The sequence below is a fragment of the Lepidochelys kempii genome, chromosome 1 (assembly GCF_965140285.1).
Source record: "Lepidochelys kempii isolate rLepKem1 chromosome 1, rLepKem1.hap1, whole genome shotgun sequence".
In the NCBI taxonomy this organism is placed as follows: Eukaryota; Metazoa; Chordata; order Testudines; family Cheloniidae; genus Lepidochelys; species Lepidochelys kempii.
In genome coordinates, this window is record NC_136380.1 from 306371457 (window position 1) to 306394388 (window position 22932).

Here is a 22932-nt window from a genome sequence, read left to right on the forward strand (position 1 = left end):
AGCCAAAACCTTAAAATTATTTTAGCATTCATGAATATGCTTAATTGAACACAGTGCTCTAAATGTGTTTTTGTTTGTTTGTTTCATTGGGAGCATATACATATAAACAACAAATAATAATGGAATATAGTTCATTATAAAATATATATATATACATGTACATCGATGGTGCAGATAGAGGCTTATGAGAATAAATCTGTCAACACCAAGTTATATACAAGATCATTTATCCACTTCCATGTTCCCCTGAGTCCCAAGGACTAGATGTAGGGCACATACTGTAACTTAAAACTGATTTCTGCATGAATAATGTATCATTGCTAATTGATGTATGGGGATAATATCATCACAGGGAGAAAATTGGACACAAAATCTACGGCTGCATTCCTTGAGAACATTTAAAAATTATATCTAAATGTAGAAAAATTGATGAGTGAAATATTCTGAGGGAAGGCTGTCCGCCTTCCATAAACCACCCTTGTAGAGATAAAACTCGTTCTTTATCCAATAAATCAAGAGGGGATTTCCATGCACAGAAAAGCATTTTTTTATGAATCAACACCCTAGCACATCCATCACAGAAATCACTGAACCTACACCCTGCAATATGACTTGGGGTAAGTCCGGAAATCTGACTCTAAAGCATAATGAGAAGACATGCAGTAATTTAAGATTTGTTTCCAGAATTCTTCTCAGTTTGTAGTCCTAAAGTACTAATTACATATTTAAGATATTTTAAAATAAGTATTAATTATCTGGTAGTGGTAATATTTACATATAGTTACAGTATAGGTAATGAACATCCTAATAAAAACCTATTTCACTTTCTACACACGCATACAAATCAAATATAACATGGATTAATTACATTATCCAATCCTAATTTTATCACTAGAAGATGCTTTTGACTAGTTTAAATTCAAAAGAAAATCCCAAATTAGCTACTGTTACTACATTATGTATATGTTTATACCATAAAATGGCCCATCTTAACATTTTAGTTTAGACATATTGGGCCTCATACCTCGGTGGAGCTGGGCCCATTTGCACCATCTGAGGATCCAACCCATTCTGTTGTACTAAGGAACTGAGGGTGTTACATAGAAATTGTTAGCTTGCCCTGATCAGTGTTCAAGAAGCTGCATTGACTTTAATAAGAGCTTTTTGGTTGCTAGAGATACATAAGGGGAAGACTCCTTGTTAAAGCTTGATGCATGTTTTACGGGAGTCTAGTCAATACCTTGGTAGAAGAGGTAACAGTACTTCTGTTTTTTCCCTGGAGGTGAGGTGGTGCAGTGGTTGCCAGTAAAGAAGAAGCATTTATCTTGTCATAGCATGAATCTTTTAAAAGGGAGATTAGGGAAGAGAGTTGAAAAATAGTAAACTGGATAATTTGATAAATGGAGATATGTGATATCACTTAAAAATAAATCTTCTGATTTAGGGCTAGACCTGTGTCTGTTAGTCACAGCCCAGAGTAAGCATGTAAGCAACAGGGAGCCACGCTGGCCAGGGGCAGGGGAGTATTCTGCCTCTGTGACCATGCTGTACAGAGGGAACTTGGCCAATATTTCATCCCTTTATGGTCTTCAGCCCACTGCCCCTTGGAAACTGCTCCCACCCTGTAGTTGGCATGAGGGAGGAGGGGACAGGACCTCCTTACTGCCCCTCAGACCAATACAGAATTTGGCCTTTGGTGAGCAGGACTGGTTTTAGAGGTGGGTGAACAGGGAGATAGTTCTGGACATCAACTTCTGGGGAGGTGCCACACTGCTGTGCCGCGTGGCCTTGTTTTTCCTGTCTTCTCTGGTGATTGGTTGTCTGTTTGTATTGCTCGGCCGCTGAGAGGGGGGAGGGGCGCTGAAAATGTTTTCAACCCTGGCTGGCAAAACACCTAGAGCTGGCCCTGCTAGTGAGCATCTAGCAGTATTGTATTTCAACCTGTAGCAAGGTTTCTATTCCATGCTGTTCATTAAAGGCACACTTTAATTGCTGACCTATCTTTATAATGTTTCCATCAGGGTGGTTTTACTTTCTGGCATTCATACTGTGACTGAAAAGAATTTAAAATAAAAGAGCAATAACCTGCAACTTACTGTGAAACTCACATAATAAGTGAACACGTTATCTAGCAAAGCATGTTCTCTGGTTTGTTTGCAGTGAACCTTGGAGTAAGTTGAGTGGCTAATTGTACAGGTTTTTATTTTTGTAGCTGCTGCATAAATTGATTTCATGATAACTGTTTTGCACTTCTTCACCTAAGGCCTTTCCTTGAGGGAATGTGTGTTAACACAGTCAATTTGTAGGTCTAGCAGTCCAGACAGTGCCCTTTACTATGTTGCTGTATGATGCAAGGTTTTCTCACTGCAACAGAACCTAATTTAAAAAAAAAAAATCAATGATTGATGTCAACAAGAAGTAAAGTGAACCACAACAAGGAGAATGTTACTGGACATAGTACATCTATAATTGGCTGCAACTCTTCATTTTGTTCACTAACAAAGAGACAGCTAGTCTAATAACCATTATTCAGTCTCAGGGAACTGGGGTGATCACTCTTAATTCTTCAGAAGGGTATGTTTTTAGTAACATGCTCTGTGTGAGCTTTACGTCATTATTTACTTAGGGCTAGATTCTGCCATCCTTACTCCAGTTGAGTAGTACCTTATGCAGTGAAATACCCAGTTGTGAGTTAGGGAGACGGTTTCCGGCCCTCGCATTTTACTAGTTATATTTCTTTGTGGCAGACAGGAAAAACGTAAAAGATTTCTGTGGCAGGTGACTGAGGAGAATTGTAACTGCACCTTACATCACTCAGGTTTTTAGACCATAGCCTTTTTGACAGTAGCCACTTCCTTCTAGCACCTTACAGGGCAGGAATGATAAATTATAACTCCTTTCACTCTTGACTACATACTGACTGTTACTTCAGTCCTCACTCTACCTTTTCTGAATTGAGTTTCCTTATCTCTGGAGGAGCTGTGTATTAATTCCCCACTAACAGCCACTTAAACCAATCCAGGCTGTTTTAAGTAATGCAAAAGCTATTAAAAATAACAAGAAAATCACAAATAAAATAAACTTGATGTGGAACTTGAACTTGAACACAACTAGACTAAACACTGCAGAAAGCCGCCTTAGGACCACATGCGTAAAGGCTCTAGATGTGGACTCTCAATGCCCTCACTCTTTTGTATAATGGAAGGATTGATCTGTTTTTCATCACAGTGCTGCTTCATTCTATCTATATCCAGGTCCATCATTGCTAGGACAAGGTTAGATAAAGTTATTGTTCTTGTTCTGCACAAATTAAAGTCTCGCCCAAATTAATGATATTTGCAAATTACTGTGCACTTTTCAAACTTGAACTTTAAAAAGTTATTAGTATCAAAATGAGTGACATCCACTCTGAATTTAACAACTGCAACTACATCCTTCTGAGGTTTACCCACAATCAGAATACAGTGTCAGTCTCTAGTATATATTTTAAACACTGAAAAATGGAATCCCCTTTTGTATTAAAATGTCTATCCCCCTTTATTGGAATCTATTATTAATTCATACAATTTTAGAAGTGTCTTTCTTTCTGATGTGCAGTAGCTATCAGGTGTAATAATGAAAAATCGTGTGCAGTTCTAACCTTTCCATCAATTTTAAAAAAGATTTTAAAAGTACCCACTGTAAATATTACTTTTGAAAAATCCCAACACTGAATTTCATTATATATATATTTTACCCTGTCTGTAACTGGTAGAAGCAGTTAAAAATCACAAAGGGGATGAGAAACAAGTCCGGTAGAATCTAATCTGAATCCTTGACTGAAAACACTGATTATCTGAAATTGGACCTGAATTTTTTTTTTCTGATGAGCAACAGTTGTATTGAGAACTCTTTTGCACATCAAGACCCCCACTTATCCAGATAAACCAAGGCCTCTTGCTCAATTTGGAAAAATGTAATCAGTAATCAAACAAGGAGATTTATGCAATCTGCCCAGTTTTGTTCTTGTTTTCCTCAGGATCAACTCCTGATGTTGAAACTGTAGGAGTTTTACTACCATAGCTCAGAGTTTATTACCCTCTATGGATTACCCCTCATAAATCCAATGAGCTCATTAAATACCTGTATCTGTGATTGTGACTCTCTAACCAAAAGTTCATGTGATCACAGTTGTACAAATATCAACAAACAAAACACTGCCCTCTTCACCTTCTGTATAATCCTCAAACCGTAGCAAGGACAGTGCAGTACAGAGGGCCAGGACAGTGCCGGTTTACCACTTCACTCCCACTTAATCCTCAAATTTTTAGGTAGTTTATACGTGGCCCTCTACACAGGGGTGAATTTCATCCTGTGAGCTTGGCACTTCTGTTTGTCTATTAGCAGCCTTTTGCTGAACAGAGTTAATTCCCTGTTCCACATGTTCCAGACTTTTTCATACTCTTTCACCATTTTGCTTATGGACTGGTATATTTTTGCTTGTATTGCCGATTTGGGAGTTTATAATTAGTTGTCTCTTTCCAGTTCCTTTAATTATATTTTCAAAGGAGGATTGATTCATTTCCTCAGATTTTTCAGACATGGTTTATAGTTTTTACTGTGTTTTCCCATTTGTAGTTTGGGCTTACTTCACATCACCTCAGTAGTATTTCTATTCTTAGGCCCCTATGGAGAAAAATGTTAACATTCATCTGCAAATTTCTGATGTTTATTTATAATTAACTTAGTTTGGTTTCCCAACAAGTGTATAATGGGCATCAGTGTCTTAGTACCTTGTATCATACATTTAATATATTACAAATTACTGGTACAGAACCTTCCTGTAGAACTCCTGAGAGCCTCTCCATCAACTGGAGTTTGAGCCTTGGCTCCAGATAAACGTCACTCAGTGCAGAACTAGGGGGCAGAGGGATGCAAAGGTGGATGGACATCATCTTTACATCCCCCAACCCTGGAGCTGGAAGTGGGCCAGTTCAGTTCTGGTACACATTCAAGCATCTTCAGAGCTGCTCTACCTTACACTTGGCTTCCATCGCCCCGCAAGAAACCCTTTCAGGAGATGGGGATCAATGGAACTCAAGGATACACCTATCATACTCTGTACTTTGGGGAGCAATGGGACTAAAAAGGGCTGGCTTTAGGCCAGTTAAAGAGCCTACCATGCTGAGGCTTTGCACCAGCACAAGACAACCACAGTGAGGGCACAAATCCCTTAATACGACAAGTTTTAGAATATCACTTTGACATTAAAAAAATGACACCACTTTAATTGGTTCATTTTCTAACTGAGCAATAAAATAGAGAAATTAATTTGCACTGAAGTTCCTAAGAGATGTGGAGTCAGATGGCAAGCAGAATAAAGGATGTTATTTATTTATCAAATTCAGTTGGCTGGTAGACAGTTGGTACTACACACAGCAGAATTTGGCCAGCATTCTGACAATCTCTGATCTTCCTAAAGGACTGATTCATCAGACCAGTCCACTTCAGTCACAATTTAGCACCCACTAAAATAAAGCCTGAGCCTCTTTCCTATACAAGGTGTCATTCCATTTGTTATAAGATATGGATTCTTAAGCCATGGTAGTGTTAGATTAGTATGAAGGCCTTATCTAATTTCTACTTTGGGTCAAGCATTTTTGAACCTGGATTGGCCAAAAAGATGTTGAACTGCCATTGTTAGTACTATGCACAATTCTGTTGAGATATATATAAGATATATATGCTGCTAAATAATAGTAATAATAAACAACTATGAAGCATAGCAGAGGTGTAGGTCTTTCTTATTTTATTATACTTTGATTTTTTTCGATGTATTTTCTTTGTTTTCCCCCATATCCATCAGGGGGAGTTAATACTAAAATATACAATTTACTGAGCTGAAGGGGCTTGTTTAATTTAATCTTCTTCTACAATAGAATAATACTCCCTCACTTTTTAAAAAGGCAACAAGTAAATTGAAAGGGAGTTGTATATTCAGACAACCCTCTTCTTGAACTAATTAAACCATATGCAAGGCATGTTGTTTCCAAGGTTCTTGATCCAAATGGGAATCTTTCCAATGGCATTAGAGGACATTGTATGAGGCCCAAGAGCAGTAGGGCTGAACGATTTTAATTAGACATTTCAGTAAATTTTGAATGAAAATCCGCATTCCATGTTAATAGTCTAACCCTTTTTTTATTACTGTTTTTAGTTAATGAAGGAGTTTCCTCTGCTAAGCATGTTCAACATCCACGAAAACCTGCTAGAAGCTCTGTTGGAGTTACAAGCATATGCAGATGTTCAGGCAGTTTTAGCAAAATATGATGGTAAGTCCAACTACGTGTATGTATACATATTGTGTACACACACACCCACCTATGTGACATGAACACTGATATGTTTGCAAAGTAAAATGTTCAAAAGTTAGGAAATGCCAGAATTTAAGTTGCTTGTGCACCTTTAATTGGGATCCCTTGTGTATATGCTTTATGATACAGTTTTCAATTACATGATCACATACCATATTTTCCACAGGACCCCTGTGTCATTCAGAGCACAGATAGAACAGTGCTCTCTTAAATAAGCAGTTCTTCAATATGTTGTTTTCTCCTGTTTGTTCAATGTGTGACCCCAGGCCTTATTTACTGCAGACTATTCAAAGCTCGCTTTGAAAACAGAATTAATAATTTCCCCATATATGTTCCTTGGTGTTCATTACTACAGTATCTGAGTGCTTCACAAGCATGAATTAATTTATCTTTCCATCACTTCTGTGAGATGAGGGAGTGGCATAATCCCCATTTTAGAGACAGCACGCTGAAGCACAGAGGGATTAAGGTAATTAAATATCCACTACTTTTGGGTACCCAATCTGAAACATCTAGAACCTGATTTTTCAGCGTACATCATGTTACATAACACTTTCTATGTTCAAAGCACACCTCCCATTGTCTTCAGTTGCAGCTGTGAGTGCTCAGCACTTCTGCAAATCAGACCCCAGCATGTCAAGTCAGGCACCCAGAAAATGAAGAACACAGTTAGTGAGTACGTGTAAAAAGTTTCGTTTAAGTGACTTGCACAGCACCTCACAGGCATTCTGGGGCAGAGGCAGGGAAAGAATCCAGTTTTCCAGGGCAGCATTCAACTGCCTTAACAATGAGACAGTTCATCCTCTTCATGCAGTCCCCTGCCTCATTCACTACATGCCTTCCAGTTAAAGGAAGGATGCTCCAATGGTTGGGGCATTAGCCTAGGACTTGGGGCAGTCAGGTTCAATTCTCTGCTCCACCACAGGCTTCCTGTGTGACCTTGGGAAGTCATTTAATCTCTCTGTGTCTCAGTTCCCATCTATAAAATGGAGATAAATGCACTTCTCTACCTCACTGGGACATTTTGAGGGTAAATGCATAAAAGATTTTCAGGTGCTCAGATACTACAGTGGTGGGGGCCATATAATAATGATAATAATAATAATTAATCATACTACACACCTTCCAGCATCTGCACCAAATGAAGCAGGGATCCCACAGACAACAGTCTCCTTTACTACACAACCCTGAGTCATCTCCAGAGCAGGTCCAATCTGTGCACTGAATGGAAAAAGTAGCATGTGATCATATAATTAAAGACTGTGTCATAGTGGATGTGCCCAAGGGGCCCAAATTCTAGCATCTCATGAGTGCTTCTGAGTGCTTGACTTTGCAACCTTAGAGACATTTTGTATGTAATTTCTTAAGTTTTTAAAAAATAAAACTGAAAAAACAAAAATTCCATCCTGTGACCTCATATTGACTCTCACATGACTCAACCTGGTTGGAACCTTAGACTACCACACAGATCTACTACACAGTCTTCTGTGTGGACCAGCACTAGAGGGTGATGAGACGCACTTTGCCAGTGGGTTTCACAGATATTTGCTAACAGCATAAGAATGCTGAGACTCAAGAGTCTTGGGTTCGATTCCTGTCTTGGCAGGGGAGTGTTCTGTATTGGGTACAGAGCCTTTTACTTGTTCTCCCCAAATGTGCCTCCTTCTGCTCCATCCCCTTCAACATATCTCTGTTCCAGTCATGTCTCTTCCTCAGCCCTGACTCCTCATCCCACTCCCATTCTTCTTGCCTACCCAGCCTGTCTTCACTCCTCAGATTTCTTATTCCAGTCCCAGTCTCCTTGCTAGTCAGTATCAACCTCTCCTCCGAGCTCCTTATCTGATATGTTTCTCCCTTCCCAATCCCCATTAACCCCCAGTCCTCGTCTCCCTGCACAGGCTCTCAGTATCCCATCACTCCCTCCCTGGCTTCTTATCTCATTCTCTCCCCTCCCAGACCTTTTGTCGCTGTCTCTTTGCCCAGCCATTCTCAGTTTTCCCTCTACCCTATACCATTGTCAGATCTGCTTCACCACATACACTTTTCCCTAGTCTCAGTCTCCCTAGTTTAATAGTCCCTCAATCTCCTTGTCCAATCTCAAAGTTTCCCCCTCCAGCCAGCTGGCTCCCAGTTCCCCACCATTTCTCTCACCAGCTCCCAGTCCCGACCCGCAGCTCCCAGTCCCAGACTTCTTTCCCAACCAGTCCCAGCCTCCCTTCTTACCCCCGCTCTCTGGCTCCAAGTTCCACCCTTTCCAAACTCCCAATCCCCTTCTCCTTGCCCAGCCAATCCCATTTTCTCGCCTCCACAATTTTCAGGCTCACCAGACTTCTTATCACAATCTGTTCCTTTCCCTCTTCCCTGGTCTGGCTTTTGTCCCCTCTGCATTCAAATCAGATGGCTTCCTCTGCCATTCTATTTGGGCAGGGGGGTCATTGGGAGCATAGGAGGAACAAGCTCCCTGCTCCCCAGTTCCAGTGCTCAGACTCACCCAGTTTTCATGTAGCCACTGTGAGGAGATGCAGCATGCTCAGGCATTCTGCAGTCTGGTCATATGTCGGAGCTATGAGGGGATGGAGCATACTCAGTTGCTCTGTGGAGATGTGGCTTGTGCTGTCTGGTTAGCACTAGGAGCTGTGAGAGGCTCAAATATGCTCACTGGGGATGGAACATTTGAAGAGTTTAGCTGCTGTAATTGAAGAAGACTCTACTGAGCATGTGCAAACAATGAGTTTTCAAAGGTTTATAACCTTGGTGAATTTTCACAGAAGCCACAAAAGTCACATCTGTGACACAAAGGTAGGCTTAGAAGGATTATATTTTTATCAGTAATTGTCAATTTCACTGTACACACACAGAGTGACAAAAAAATAACAATCCAAATGGACAGATGGACAAAGTAAGAAAAATGCTGCTTGAGAACTGAATAGAGTTTGATTTAAGGATATTTACACTGTATATTTTGACATGTGATGTTGACAATTTGCAGGTTAACAGTCATGAAGCTTTAGCTCTTTGAATCTCAATGTCTGCTGTCATTAAATAATTATTGTCTGACCCTCTCCCTCCCAATGTCCCACAACTGTGGAAATGTAAATTGATAAAAATAATGAAAAATGCTCAAAACCCAAAATGTTGCACAACTGTGAAAATTGAAATCAACTCAAATTGAAAAAATAATGCTTAAAAATAAACATTGATATTCTCTGTCCAAATTATAAAAAAATAAAAATGGAATTCTGCCACGCCTAAACAAAGGCCCCCCTCCTGCCAAATGTCCCTGCTCTATAGCATGGAGGCACTAAAGCTCTTCAAAGCAAAGGTTGTCTGAGGCAGACACCCAACTTGTAAAATTTCAGCCCAAACACTTAACTTTTGGCAAAGTTATAAGCCACTCAAAATAGGCTCTTATCATGGGAGGTGTCCGGCAACCATAATAAATAGGCGGCACTACCAGCCCTGACTAGAATATGTGTGTTTTCAATACTTAATCACCATCTTGCAGTAGAATCACTGTAAGCAGCAGTGCTCAGAATGTCCCACCACTCTTTGAATGTCACACCACTGCACATCTAGTAGTACTAATTACCCTGGGAGAGGTTTTTATTGGGTAGAATTTGGTTGGGAGCAGCGCAGTGGAAAAGAAACATCTACCAAAATTATAACCTGTTTACTCAAAGGTCTTTCTTTTGCTTTCCCCTTTCAGTAATTCCTATCACTTAAATATAGACCCTCCTGTGTTCTGTTTTGATAAGTTCAGAGGAAAACACAGACATAAATGTACTCTGAAATACAATACCGTATTGCCCCATTACCATGGTATCTCAGCACCTTATACTCTTTAATGTATATGAGTAACCTTGTGGATTTTAAAGTACTTAGAAGAGTTGAGCTTGAAACTGAAAGCTGTTCTAAACCTGGCAGTCTGCTATAATTTATCCTCACAACACCCCTCTGAGGTAGGGAAATCATATTACTTCCATTACCATATTCAGCTCTGTGGCAGAATAGGGAATTAAACCAGAATCTTCCAAATCTCAGGCTAGCACTCTAACCACTGAGACATCCTTCCTCTCTGTTCGTTCATACTAAGGGCCCAATCCTGGGCAGTGCTGAGCACTTCTTAAGTGGCGGTGTTTACCTTCAACTCTCCCTGAAGCCAGTAGGACTTGAGGGTGCCATCATCTTCCAGAAAACACTTGGCACATTCCAAAATTAGGTTGTAAGTTTAAAAGAAAAGTATATGTGGATGGTAAAAGCCTGTAGGGAAATTTGATGCAGACCCTTTCTCCTGTCTGTGTGGACCCACACATTATACATTTTGCTGTATATAAAGGCATATGTGTATATTTAACACACGCGCACAAGGACTCAGCAAACAACAGTTTAACCAGCATAACTCTTAGAATTCATGAGTCTCCAAAGACCCTTTTTAGAGGAGTCTCAGCTCATTTTAGAACTCATCAGCTTTATGTGTTGTAAGATTTATTGGAACATAAAACAATGAACTCATTTATACTTCCCTATCTGCAGTTTCTATTGGTCCCATTCCACTGTCTTTATTCAGCTAAGACCAAACCTGATTTATTGTATTTTGATAACATATGAACAAATTATTTCCTAGAGCATTCTCCCACCCACCCCTGGCTAAAAACTTGGATCACATTCTTTAAAATGTCAGTCTTTGTGAGGAGACATACTACTTTACCAATGACCATGTGTTGAATTTGTTTATATTATGTACCTGGCAACAGAGATGATGTCCATACTCATTATTCATGGAAAATGTGCCTCATTAGTGGCAAGATATGCACTGTTGCTGAGCTACATAATTATGGTTTCAGAGTTCAGTGTCTGTCAATAGAGTGCAGATGACCTAAACACTATTGAATCCTAAAAGGATTTTTGGCTCTGGCTTGACACACATCTATGTTATTTACAGCAGAAATACTTATGGCTGCTGAAGGGACTAGTCTTCTGAAAGAATAAGCAGCTAGGATTCATAGTAAATAAAACCTCTATGCCCCTCTTGCCTTACTTTTAAACTGGTTGTTTTCCAAGGGAACAGTCCTGTTTTTATGGTGCTGAGAACAAATGATTTATTAACCTCAGTGGACTGCCAGTTCTTTCTAGGTTGCCGTTGGCTGGTAACCTGGGCAGTGTGTGAACACAGAGATCTTTCAGACAGTTGAAAGTTAGACTTCAAAAGGGTAGATACTCTTTTATTTCATTATGCAAATGTTCTCTTTTCTCTTTTTTGTGGGGGAGTCTAGGGACAATTTTTTTTTCCAGTTTAGGATTACTGAAAATGTGAGCCTTCTGGTTTCCAGAGGAACATATTCATAAATACTGTCTCATTCTCCTTTCACTTACACTGTGGTTATATAAGAGTAATGCCACTGCAGTTGATGGAGATATGTTGGTGTAAGATCAGAATTAGTGACAGGAGAATTCAGCCCATCGTACTGATAGAAAAACATACTGTACTTCTAAATATTTATGATCTCATTCTGATCTAACCTGTACCGGTTTTCCTCAGGCATAACTATTTAATTCAATGGAGTTGCTCCAAATTTACACTGGTGTGAAATCAAAATCGAGGCTTTAAAATAAATTGTATATAGAATTTGAGTCTTCTTTATAGATGAATGTGCATGGAGCATGATGGTTGATCATGTTCCTGTTTGGGCCTAACCCTGTAGTCTTGACTCTGTGTTAATTGAGTGAAACTCCCATTGAAGTCACTGAACGCAAGGTCTGCAGGTTTTGGCTTTTCATGTTAGTGAATCCAAACACTCTTTAAAATAATAATAACTGTTTAGGGATGCTTTTTTCTGTTCCTGTATAGCTCTGTGAACCGTTCCTGTAGCTCTGTGAACTGAGTAAATTCCACCAACGTTGAACTTGAAGGCATTCCAACAGAAATAATTTTTGGTATCAGTAAAACAGGTTACCAGAAAGCCCCCAGCACAAAACCTCCAATGACACTGGCTCTGTTCTCAAGGACACAGTTTCACTCTTATTCCATATTTCTTTTCCACAGCTTCATTTTATTAGCTCCTCTCAGTTCTCAACATTAACAGCAATCATCATATCAAGTTTTTCTGCTTGTTAGAAGATAACCTGACCTGGCTAGATACCTCTGCTTTCTCAGTATGGCTGCCCCAATGCAAAAGAGTTTTTATTATCCCTAATTCTCTGCTGGGCTGAAAACATAACATGAACAACAGAGAAAGAAACTTCAGTCTAATGTTGCATCCTTTTGTTTTATTTGAATGAGAGAAAGTGGTTATTTATTAACATTCTTATTGTCAAGGTCGAACCCAAGCCTGCTGCACCCTTCTGCCAGTAATGCATGTCAGAGAAGATCTCCACAGTGGGAAACAGCAACATCAGGAGAATGAACAAATCTTTTCTCCATTAAATTCTCTTCTTGGACTCTATCAATCTTATTTACGGACTGATTTCCTCCCTTCATTTCAATATTGCTTCTCACTCAACTAGGTCTCTGCAACAGCCGGGCCTGTCCATTCATACTGTCTGGTCCAGTTTTTCCTTTGATTCCTGTGGCCTATTTCTGTGTGTCCTCTTTCTGCAAAGAAGATGCAGGACAAAATCACAGGGAAATGGACAAACTAGCTGTGCAGAGCTTCTTCATTATCCTCATCTAGGGAGGAGTGGTTCATTTCCTCAAGAAACTGTTAAATCATACTCTGCAAATCAAAGGAGTTGAATTGCTTGATCAAAGTATTTATCAGTTTCTGAAACTGAAACATGAGCTTTATAGGAAATGTTTATAATCAGCCAGTGAAACTCAGAAAAGTTTGTTCAAACTGAGCAAATCCAAACAATGCAAATGCTGTAGCTCAACTGTAACTGTTCTCTGTTTTCATTCTCTCATTGTTATACTAAAAAAATTCTCCTTTTGTGCTGAAATTCATACTGTACCTTATCATAGGGCCAGGAGCTGTCCCTTAGAGTTTTATTCAACTGTACGCTACTCGCACGAGTGTGGCAGGAGAGCCTGCACTGCCTGAGTATTAAACAGAAAAACAGGACTACAGCATGCTGCATGTACAGTGAAAATACCCTGTTAGATCATCTTGTTCATCCCCCTGCCAGTGCAGGATTGTTCCCTACAGTATATTTTCTAGTACTTTGTCCAGTATAGCTTAAAATGACTCAAGTGATGACCACTTACCACTTCTCGTGGGAGATTGTATTGCAGTCTAATTGCTTCTCTGTCAAGATGTTTTCCTCCTGATATTCAACCTACATTTCCCTATGGTTAATTTCATCCCATTATTCTAGCTTTTAACCCCTTGGAACAGCTTCAACAATTCTTCTCCTTCCATGATGATTACTTCTCCCCTTTGTCATTGTGGGGGGAGGGATAGCTCAGTGGTTTGAGCATTGGCCTGCTAAACCCAGGGTTGGGAGTTCAATCCTTGAGGGGGCAATTTAGGGATCAGGGCAAAAATTGGGGATTGGTCCTGCTTTGAGCCAGGGGGTTGATGACATCCTGAGGTCCCTTCAACCCTGATATTCTATGATCACTGAGTCAGGCTACACATATTTATTGTTGTTCATTTAGTCTTTCCTCATAAATCAATCCCTCTAGCCCTTTTATCACCTGTGAAGAACATGGGAATTATCTGCATTGATTTCCATTAATATTTATATATATAATCTCTGGAGTTGGTGACTATTGTATGATGTCTAAAAAGTGACTAAGGGGTAAATCCTTACTCAAAACAATGGTTGTAGACAGAATTTAGTTGATTGGTGCTCACATGGACAATACTAGGAATCCACTGTAGGGACTCTACTTCCAATCCTGTGTAGGTGAAATGCAAAAAATAGTTTGGTGAAGTTCAGAAGTCCTGTTCAGAACCTTAGAAGATCTTCAGGCAGTACCTTTCAAAGGACCTTTGAAATAAAAAAGACAGCCTGTTGCTTAAGAGAGAAACACTAACTGGGGGTTCAGGCATATCTTCGGTTTCATATTGGGGTGTACATAAATGAATCCAGTACTCTAGATGTAATCTTTCCAGTGCCATATAGAAAGGGACTAGCATCTCCCTTGACTGACATAATCTCTTTGTTTGTGCAACCCAGAATTATGGCCCTCTAGCAGCAGTGCACTTAAGCACATACTTAGGTCCCTTTAACTTCAATAGGACTGCTCACATGAGTTAAGCACATAGCCCCTGTTCAGTAAAGCACTTACCTAACATGGGGGTTTTTTTTGGTCATAAGTAGAATAACTTCTTAATTGTTAATAAACACAAAATTCACCTAAAGTGACTGCTCATGCAAGACACTGATTTTTCAATTGCCCAGTGTCAACATTTAGGGGCTCTTGATGAACTGGACAGAGATGATTCCATGTTTTCCTCTCCATATTTACCATTTCCAAGTGTAACTGCTATTTTGGTGGGAACAACAGATCACATGACAGCGCCTGGCACATTGTGCATGCTACCATAATACGATTAATCATCATCATCTGGACACAATGCTATGTTCACAGCTCCTTTCCAACTTGTTAAATATCAAAAGAAACATCTTATGAAGCAAGCCACCATTAAGAATTCACTTTCTCTCTTTACCTGAGGTACTATATGCCCCAGAAGGTTAGTCCAAGGAAAATAATCATAAAGTGTACCTTCTAGAGACAAGAGCAGTAAGGAATGAAATCCTTCTTTGGATACAAATGTCAGAGCTTATTAGGGAAAAATATCCTCAAGGTTTTGACACTTGGATAGCAGATACATATTTCAGCACACTGAGGGAGCTCCATTTGCTGTCACAAGAGGATGGGAAACAATGTATGTAGAGATGCTTTGCCAGATGGCTTTATAAGCTGGAGACACTAATTTATGAAGACCTCTAACTTTGGTTCCTGACAGATGAGTTATCTCTTAGGACTAGTTTAGACTTGGTTCCCAAAGTACAAGCTAAATTTAATTTGTAACCAGCCATAATTCTACTCTGCTTCTATCTCAGTGTGAGGATCCCAAGTAGGAACTAAAGCCTCCATTGGGCAATATTCAAACTTGTATAATGTGGCCTGCTTCAGAGCAGGCAAAATAAAACAACAACAAAAAGGCACGACCCTACACAAAGAAATCTGCAGAACAACACACGTGTACATTTCTCTGTATTGCTTCATTTTCCATTCCTGAAAAGCATTTCTGTCAGAGAATGGGCCACCCATCAAAGATACCATAGCCATTCAGATCTTTGCTGCTTGGTCATTAACCTACAGTGTCACCACACATCATAATTCGGATCCCATGGCTTCTGCTGACCACTGGGCAGTAATGGATGATCTAACCTGAGGAAATGGTCTTGGCACCCTGTCTTTTGGAGGTTTTTTGGATTGTGTGATTTAACGGTTTCTAGCACAACAGGTTACGCATTAGTTGGACGGAATGTATGAAAATCTCCCTTTGCACACTGAGGTTCTGGCCTCTTCTGCTGCTTAGCGCATCTGAGTGCTTTAAGTCTTCGGTAGATTAGAAGGCAACTTTTTCTTGCATTCAAAATGCTTTTTGCTGAAGTTTCACATTCCCCCCCCCGAGAGCCTCTCCCTTTTTCCTGTTTTTCAGTCTCATTAAAATGGTTAAAGTTGATGGAAAAAGACAGGGGAGATCTCACTGCACCAACCAAGGAGTTCTGGGGTTTGCTGCTTCACCAAACCAGGAAGAAGTGGAAGAGTTTAGCCCCCCTGCTTTAGGGGAAGGAGCATGCTGCCTACGAAAATATATTTCTAGGGATTTCAAGCTAGTAGAGTCCTCGTGTCCTGGTTTACTGGTATCAGATACTTGTTAGGCCCTGATTCTGCACCCATTGAAGTCAACAGCCAAGCTCCCACTGTCTTCAGTGGTACAGGATTAGGCTGTAACTGATGGATGCATCTGAGTTTAGCATCAGCAGATATTCCCAGTGTTGTGGTGCCGGATTGATGGCCATAAGAGCTCAGAGAAACCATGTGCATAGAAGAAAAAAAAATTATATCTGCTACTTCAAAACTCATAAACAGCTGTAAATAGATCAGAACTCTGAAACAATAATTTTCCATTTTTAACTCTGCTCCCAGAAGGACACTCTGCTTTTCGTTCCTTTTGTGATTTGATGAGTAACTCTATGTTGCTGAAAGTCTGAAACTGGTGTGATCCAAAAAAGATCCATTCTGTTTACTTGAAAACATGCAAAGTTCTTAACTCCTAATGTCAAGAACAACCTGGCATAAATACAATCATTGGGACAACACATATTCATCTACTGCAATGATGGACGGATGGATCTGCAGCTAGCTTCCGTTATGGCATAGTAATGTCCATATCTCTCATTCCAACACTGCCTTGCATATTGTGGATTTTAATTACTAGTCACTATAATTACATAGTTTAGTGACAAATGTAAAGAATTAATAGTTGGGACTTTCAAAAGTACCTAAGTCACGAAATCCTGCTCTAACAGCATAATGTTCCCTTGGGTTGCAAACTGATCATGAATAAGTAAAGTAAAGAGTCATTTCCAGTAAGGCATGATTTATCGATCCTCACTCACCTTCTTCTCTTAGGAGCCCTATCTTGCAACGTGCTAAGCGTTTCCTGTGAGGCTCTAAGTGCCCTTAACTCCAGTTGACCTCAGTAGAAGTTGAGGGCATTCAGCAAACCTCAAGCATCTCTCAGCACCTCACATAACTTGGTCCTTAGTGCTACTTCCCAATGTCTTCATTATTCAGTATATCAAGAATAGAATGAGTAAGAGTTACAGGTTTTTTAGAACTGTGCTCCAGAGCTTCCCCGACTCTTGCTTAGAACCATAATCCCACTGTAATTATATAAAGTATATTTATTATAGTAGAGTATATGTGGTATACAAATTTTAAATAAGCTATAATTGTAATGCTATTACAGGGAATAGTGCTTCATACAGTGAATAGTCTCATTGCTTTAATGAGCTCTATTCATGATAGTAGGTATTATATTCAGTGATACAACAACTGTTTACAGGAGTAGGCCCTTAATTTCTTTCTCACTCAGCTGTTTTCTTAAATTTAGCCTAAATGCTAAACAGTTTAAAAGATGGTTTATAATATCTGTCTATGAGAGCTAGGTAACGTAGTGTAGAATTATTTTCTGCTTTTATTACAGCGGAAACTATAGGGCCATATTCATATATACCCTCCATATGCTTTGTGCCACTCTGGTGATGAAAAGTAGCCAGAAACCTGACTGAACTAAGTGCGTAAGCTGGGTTTATAGGTGACTTGTGTCACTGGAGCAGAACATACCAGTTATTATGGCCCTGTGTTTCCACAAGTGGCAAAACATATTACATTGCTGTTAATATTTAAATGCAGTAAATTAGTAAACGTTGGCTTGACTCTCATAGTCATGATTACTAAAAGAAAGGAAGGGAATAAGACACAGTAGATAGACACCCACCAGCTGTTTCTGGATATTGATGTGTTTCCTAACGTACTGAAAGAATTTACCTTTTCTAGGTTGCATATGTGTTTGTATACGAACGTAATGAATTCTTTAATTCAATCCATGTAGTATCAGAAAAAGATCACTCTGAATTTGTTTGCTAATTAGATCATTTAATGACTACATGGCACAATCAGATTATCATTAATTCAGGGTTTAAAAATATGATAATTCTTATTTGGGTGGCATTTTCAAAAGCACCTGAGTGACATAGGAGCACAACTTAGTGCTCCTAAATCACTCGGGTGTTTTTGATATCCCATTATTCATTAATTTAGATATTATGCTGTCCTGAAGAATTATTCCAACATTTATTTTCTCTTTCTGCAAACATTCAAGGGTTCCAATATTTATTTATTTTGTACTTTCTTTTCAACAGATATAAGCTTACCAAAATCAGCAACGATATGCTACACAGCTGCACTGCTCAAAGCCAGAGCTGTCTCTGACAAGTAAGTCCATGAGAACTTCTGACCAGCAAAATTCCTTACTGTAAACTCACTAACGTTTAACTGCAGATTTCTCTTCAGTGACCTGGTGAGGTCCCACACCCTGAAAATCTGATGACCTAGCAGGAAAAATTTTGGCCTGTGGAAAATTTAGAATATGGTTTTTATAAAAAGGAATTTTCACTAATTATCAATGTTGTACCTCACCAATGGTTAAAAAAGAAAAAAAATGGCTTCAATTAAATTACTTTATTTTAATTTTTATTTATACTATCTGGCTGAGCAATGGCTTCCTGGATAGTATAATGAAAATGCAGCTTGGAGGTGCTGTGTGGTTGGCCATCTTCACCTTGTATCTAACAGAACCAAGAAAGGTAAAATAACATGACTGTATAAAGAGCAATTTTCTTCGACAAGTACTGTCGTAGCAGTGTTCATCTACTTGATTTTAGGCAGGTAGATTTAGCACTTACTATGTAAGGGTTCCTGACAGGTCAATGGAAATAGATGGTATACGTGTTTTTAAAGACACAAATGTTTGCTTATTCCTGATACGTTTTTCTCTTAGGACACAGCCCTCCAAGGTTCTGAGCACTCCTATGTGGTGCTGAGTGTCATCGACTCCTCCTGAAGTCAGCTGGAGTTGAGCAGTTCAGCCCTTCACAGGAATGCTCAGCACCTTGCAGGATCAAGTCCTAAGAGCCAGATTCTGCTCTTGGATGCGTGCACACAAATCCCAGGCTGGAAGAGTTGTGTATACGTATCTTGGGGGGAATGTGGCCCTAAAGTTGGAAAGCAAGCAGAGTGGAAAGCCGCTTTCTTTCCTGACGTCAGACAGTTTGCTTTTAAGTGAATGTGCACTTCAAGATCTAAGTAATTTTCTTTCATTCTTTTTATCCTGTAGATCGCCAGTACCTACTGCAACATCTTTCCTCCCTACACAGCGACTCCAGCTTGGGAGGGCAGGGCTAAGGTTGTCACAGCTTTCCCTGTGGTGTCTGCCTGCCAAGTACAGCTCTGGAGTTAGCCGTGGGGTGTGAGGTGAGAAAGAGATTGCATGGTCTGGTTTTTCATTCACTGGGGCAGATGATTCGCCCACAGTTTGGGCATCCAACCCTTGCTGGTACAACTGAAAGTAGACTACCTGCTACTGCTGCTGTACCATGCTTTAATCCCAACCTGACCCAGGGGCATTGGGTTGGGAACCTCCCTAAAATCTCCCCAAATATGTTTTTAATAGAAACACGCTAACAATTATTTAACATTATTTTCTATTTTTCGGAAACTTCTGCCTTGATAAACGCCCCCCCAGTAAGGTATTATAGAAAATTTAGTTTAGCAGCGTAGAAAGAATTGACTGTTTGAACTTACTTCCTGCCATGATTAGATGCAAACATGCTTTCCACTTCTGCAGGGATTTTCATTGGCCTTGATGTAATAGGTCATTCAAAGTTTCCATTTACTATGGAAGTTTGGAGAGCATAGGAAATTGTCTCAGCCTGGTTATACGGGCCCTTGGTCTAAATTTCTTTCTGGCTTTTACTTGCTAGCATTTCTGACCTAATGTATTTGTTTCTTTACTTTTGCAGATTTTCTCCAGAGGCTGCCTCAAGGCGAGGGCTGAGTACAGCAGAGATGAATGCAGTAGAAGCTATTCACAGAGCAGTAGAATTTAATCCACATGTGCCAAAAGTGAGTATGGAGAAATCACTGTCATAAATTTTAACAAAACAGGAGACATATCCTTTGGTTTTAAAGAGGTAGAGTAGCAAGTGGTGGTTGTTGGAAGGGGAGCAGACGGGGGAGGGTGAAGGGGCTAATGTTTACACCCTGCTATACGCATGTGGGGAGCATTTGAAATTTCTCATTAGATACCATAGGAACAGACATGTCACCCAATATTAGGTCTTGAAACTTTAAGTATTAACTGATAAAAGTCTGTCAGTCTGAATATCAACAAAATACTGGACATTGACAATAGGCACCCTGATGCCACGTTGATAAACACATTAGAAGTATCCATGTAGATAGATTATTCCTTAAAGAATCGTATACAATGACAATAATAGAAAAGATCTTCACGTTAAAAAAATGGTTATCTATATTTCATGGATCACACATAGCATATATTTTCAGCATGCTGCAAAGGGACTTACGTTCACATTTTCTGTTATGCTTCATATAAATTGTATTTGTAACTCTTCATGCAATGCTCCACCATTAAAACTCCAAACCATTCAGGGCTTGCTCATTCATAAATGAAAAATCACAGAAAGGACAATGTTGGGGAGTACTTGTGGCACCTTAGAGACTAACAAATTTATTTGGGCATAAGCTTTCATGGGCTAAAACCTACTTCATCGGATGCATGCAGTGGAAAATACAGTAGGAAGATATATGTGTGTGTGTATATATACAGAGAACATGAAAAAATGGGGTTTTTTCTAGACTAACTAATTAAGGTGGGCTATTATCAGCAGGAGAAAAAAAACGTTTATAGTGATAATCAGGATGGCACATTTCAAACAGTTGACAAGAAGGTGTGAATAACAGTAGGGAAAAATTAGCATGAGGAAATAGTTTTTAGTTGGTGTAATGACTCATCCACTCTCAGTCTTTATTCAAGTCTAATTTAATGGTGTCCAGTTTGCAAATTAATTCCAGTTCTGCAGTTTCTCGTTGGAGTCTGTTTTTGAAGTTTTTTTTATTGAAGAATTGCAACCTTTAGGTCTGTAATTGAGTGTCCAGGGAGGTTGAAGTGTTCTTTGATTGGTTTTTGAATGTTATGATTCCTGATGTCAGATTTGTGTCCATTTATTCTTTTACGTAGAGACTGTCTGGTTTGGCCAATGTACATGGCAGAGGGGCATTGCGGGCACATGATGGCATATATCACATTGGTAGATGTGGAGGTGAACAAGCCCCTGATGGTTGGCTGATGTGGTTAGGCCCTTTGATGGTGTCCCTTGAATAGATACAGACGCCCCCTGACTTACGCAATCATTCTGTTCCGGAAAGCCTTGCGTAACTTGAATTTTGCATAAGTCGGAAACATATACCTGTACATTACGCAAAAAATTCCGCAACTCGAAAATCCTATTTCTGGCTTATGGAACTTTTTCTGTAAGTACAAATTTGCATAAGTCAGGTCTTGAGTAACTTGGCCAGCATCTGTATGTGGACAGAGTTGGCAATGGGCAAGGATAGGTTCCTGGGTTAGTGTTTTTGTTGTGTGGTGTGTGGTTGCTCGTGAGTATTTGCTTCAGGTTGGGGGGCTGGCTGTAAGTAGGACTGGCCTGTCTCCCAAGATCTGTGAGAGTGATGGGTCGTCCTTCAGGATAGATTGTAGATCCTTGATGATGCGCTGGAGAGGTTTTAGTTGGGGGCTGAAGGTGATGGCTAGTGGCGTTCTGTTACTTTCTTTATTGGGCCTGTCCTGTAGTAGGTGACATCTGGGTACTCTTCTGGCTCTGTCAATCTGTTTCTTCACTTCAGCAGGTGGGTATGTTAAAGGTGAAAAGGATTTTTTTTTTTTTTATAATTCCCTCATTCCCTCTCTAACTATACATCACAGCAGTAAGACTCCTGGCTTCTGAGCACTAATAGCTAATGCTGCTTCTTATTTTTTCACCTGGTCCTCAGCACTATGCAGGACCACTGTTAGCAGTGGCAGATTCTGTGTGAACCAGGAGGCTGTGTGAACATTGGCTGATGGATACAGTTGAGCACCAAATCCTCAGCCCTTCTTCTATGCCCTTATCCATGAGGAGTAGGAGATAACCCCCATGTGCACACACTGCCCTTCTCACGGCAGGAAGGTCTTTTCCCAGTACTGTGCAGAGATTAAACACTTTCCCGTAAGATCGATGTACTTCTTGCCTTCTCCCACTGACTAGCCACTAACCAGTATGATTCTTTCTAGCAATTCCTGCCTCCATTGTAGCAAACAGGAAGCATGTCTTACTGGTCAGTCATTCCATCTCTAGTGGCAGTAAAAGGAGAAGATGATAATAGCTTACATTTGCAATACCAAGGCATTTTACAAATGCAAACCCGTATAGAAACTCTAGACAGGAATCACTTAACCTGCCACTGAGATGCAGCCATCTCTGGGGTACAATGCAGCAGTTGTTTTGACAGCTCACAATAACACTTCACGGCAGATTAGGAGAGAAAAATGAACAATATTATGTTCATTTGAAAGAGCAGGATGGTTACTTTAAGTAAACAGAACATAAATCAAGTTGGAATCTGATCGAGACACCATAATTAACACCCTCAATCTTATGAAAAATGCTGTAGGATCTTTAATATTCCCAAATGGTTGTGGTTATTATTATTTATTTGTATTTGTCATAGTGCCCAGAAGCCCTAGTCATGGACCTACTGTGCGAGGTGCCTCACAAACACAGAACAAAAAGACAGTCCCTGCCCCAGAGAGCATAATCTTAAATTTCTTCTTTTCTTGCCTCAGCTGAAAGAAGCCAGTCATTTTATAGCATACTGTAAAGGTCCAAGCAGGATAATGTATTGCTATATTTTTCAGAATATACTTGGAATGGAAACTTAAACTCCAAAATGGTGGGACAGTTTTGCACTGCTGAGACTTATGGATCTGGGTAT

At 39.8% G+C, this 22932-nt stretch overlaps 1 protein-coding gene across 6 annotated transcripts in view; it reads left to right on the forward strand.

Moving 5' to 3' along the window:
• Positions 1–22932, forward strand: part of ST7 (suppression of tumorigenicity 7) — a 233057-nt gene that overhangs the window by 167466 nt on the left and 42659 nt on the right. For all 6 annotated transcript variants that reach the window (XM_073328161.2, XM_073328156.2, XM_073328160.1 and 3 more), the window contains 3 exons: positions 6197–6311; positions 18240–18312; positions 19899–20001. In XM_073328161.2, the coding sequence (XP_073184262.1) occupies positions 6197–6311; positions 18240–18312; positions 19899–20001 (291 nt within the window). The remainder of the gene's footprint in view (positions 1–6196; positions 6312–18239; positions 18313–19898; positions 20002–22932) is intronic.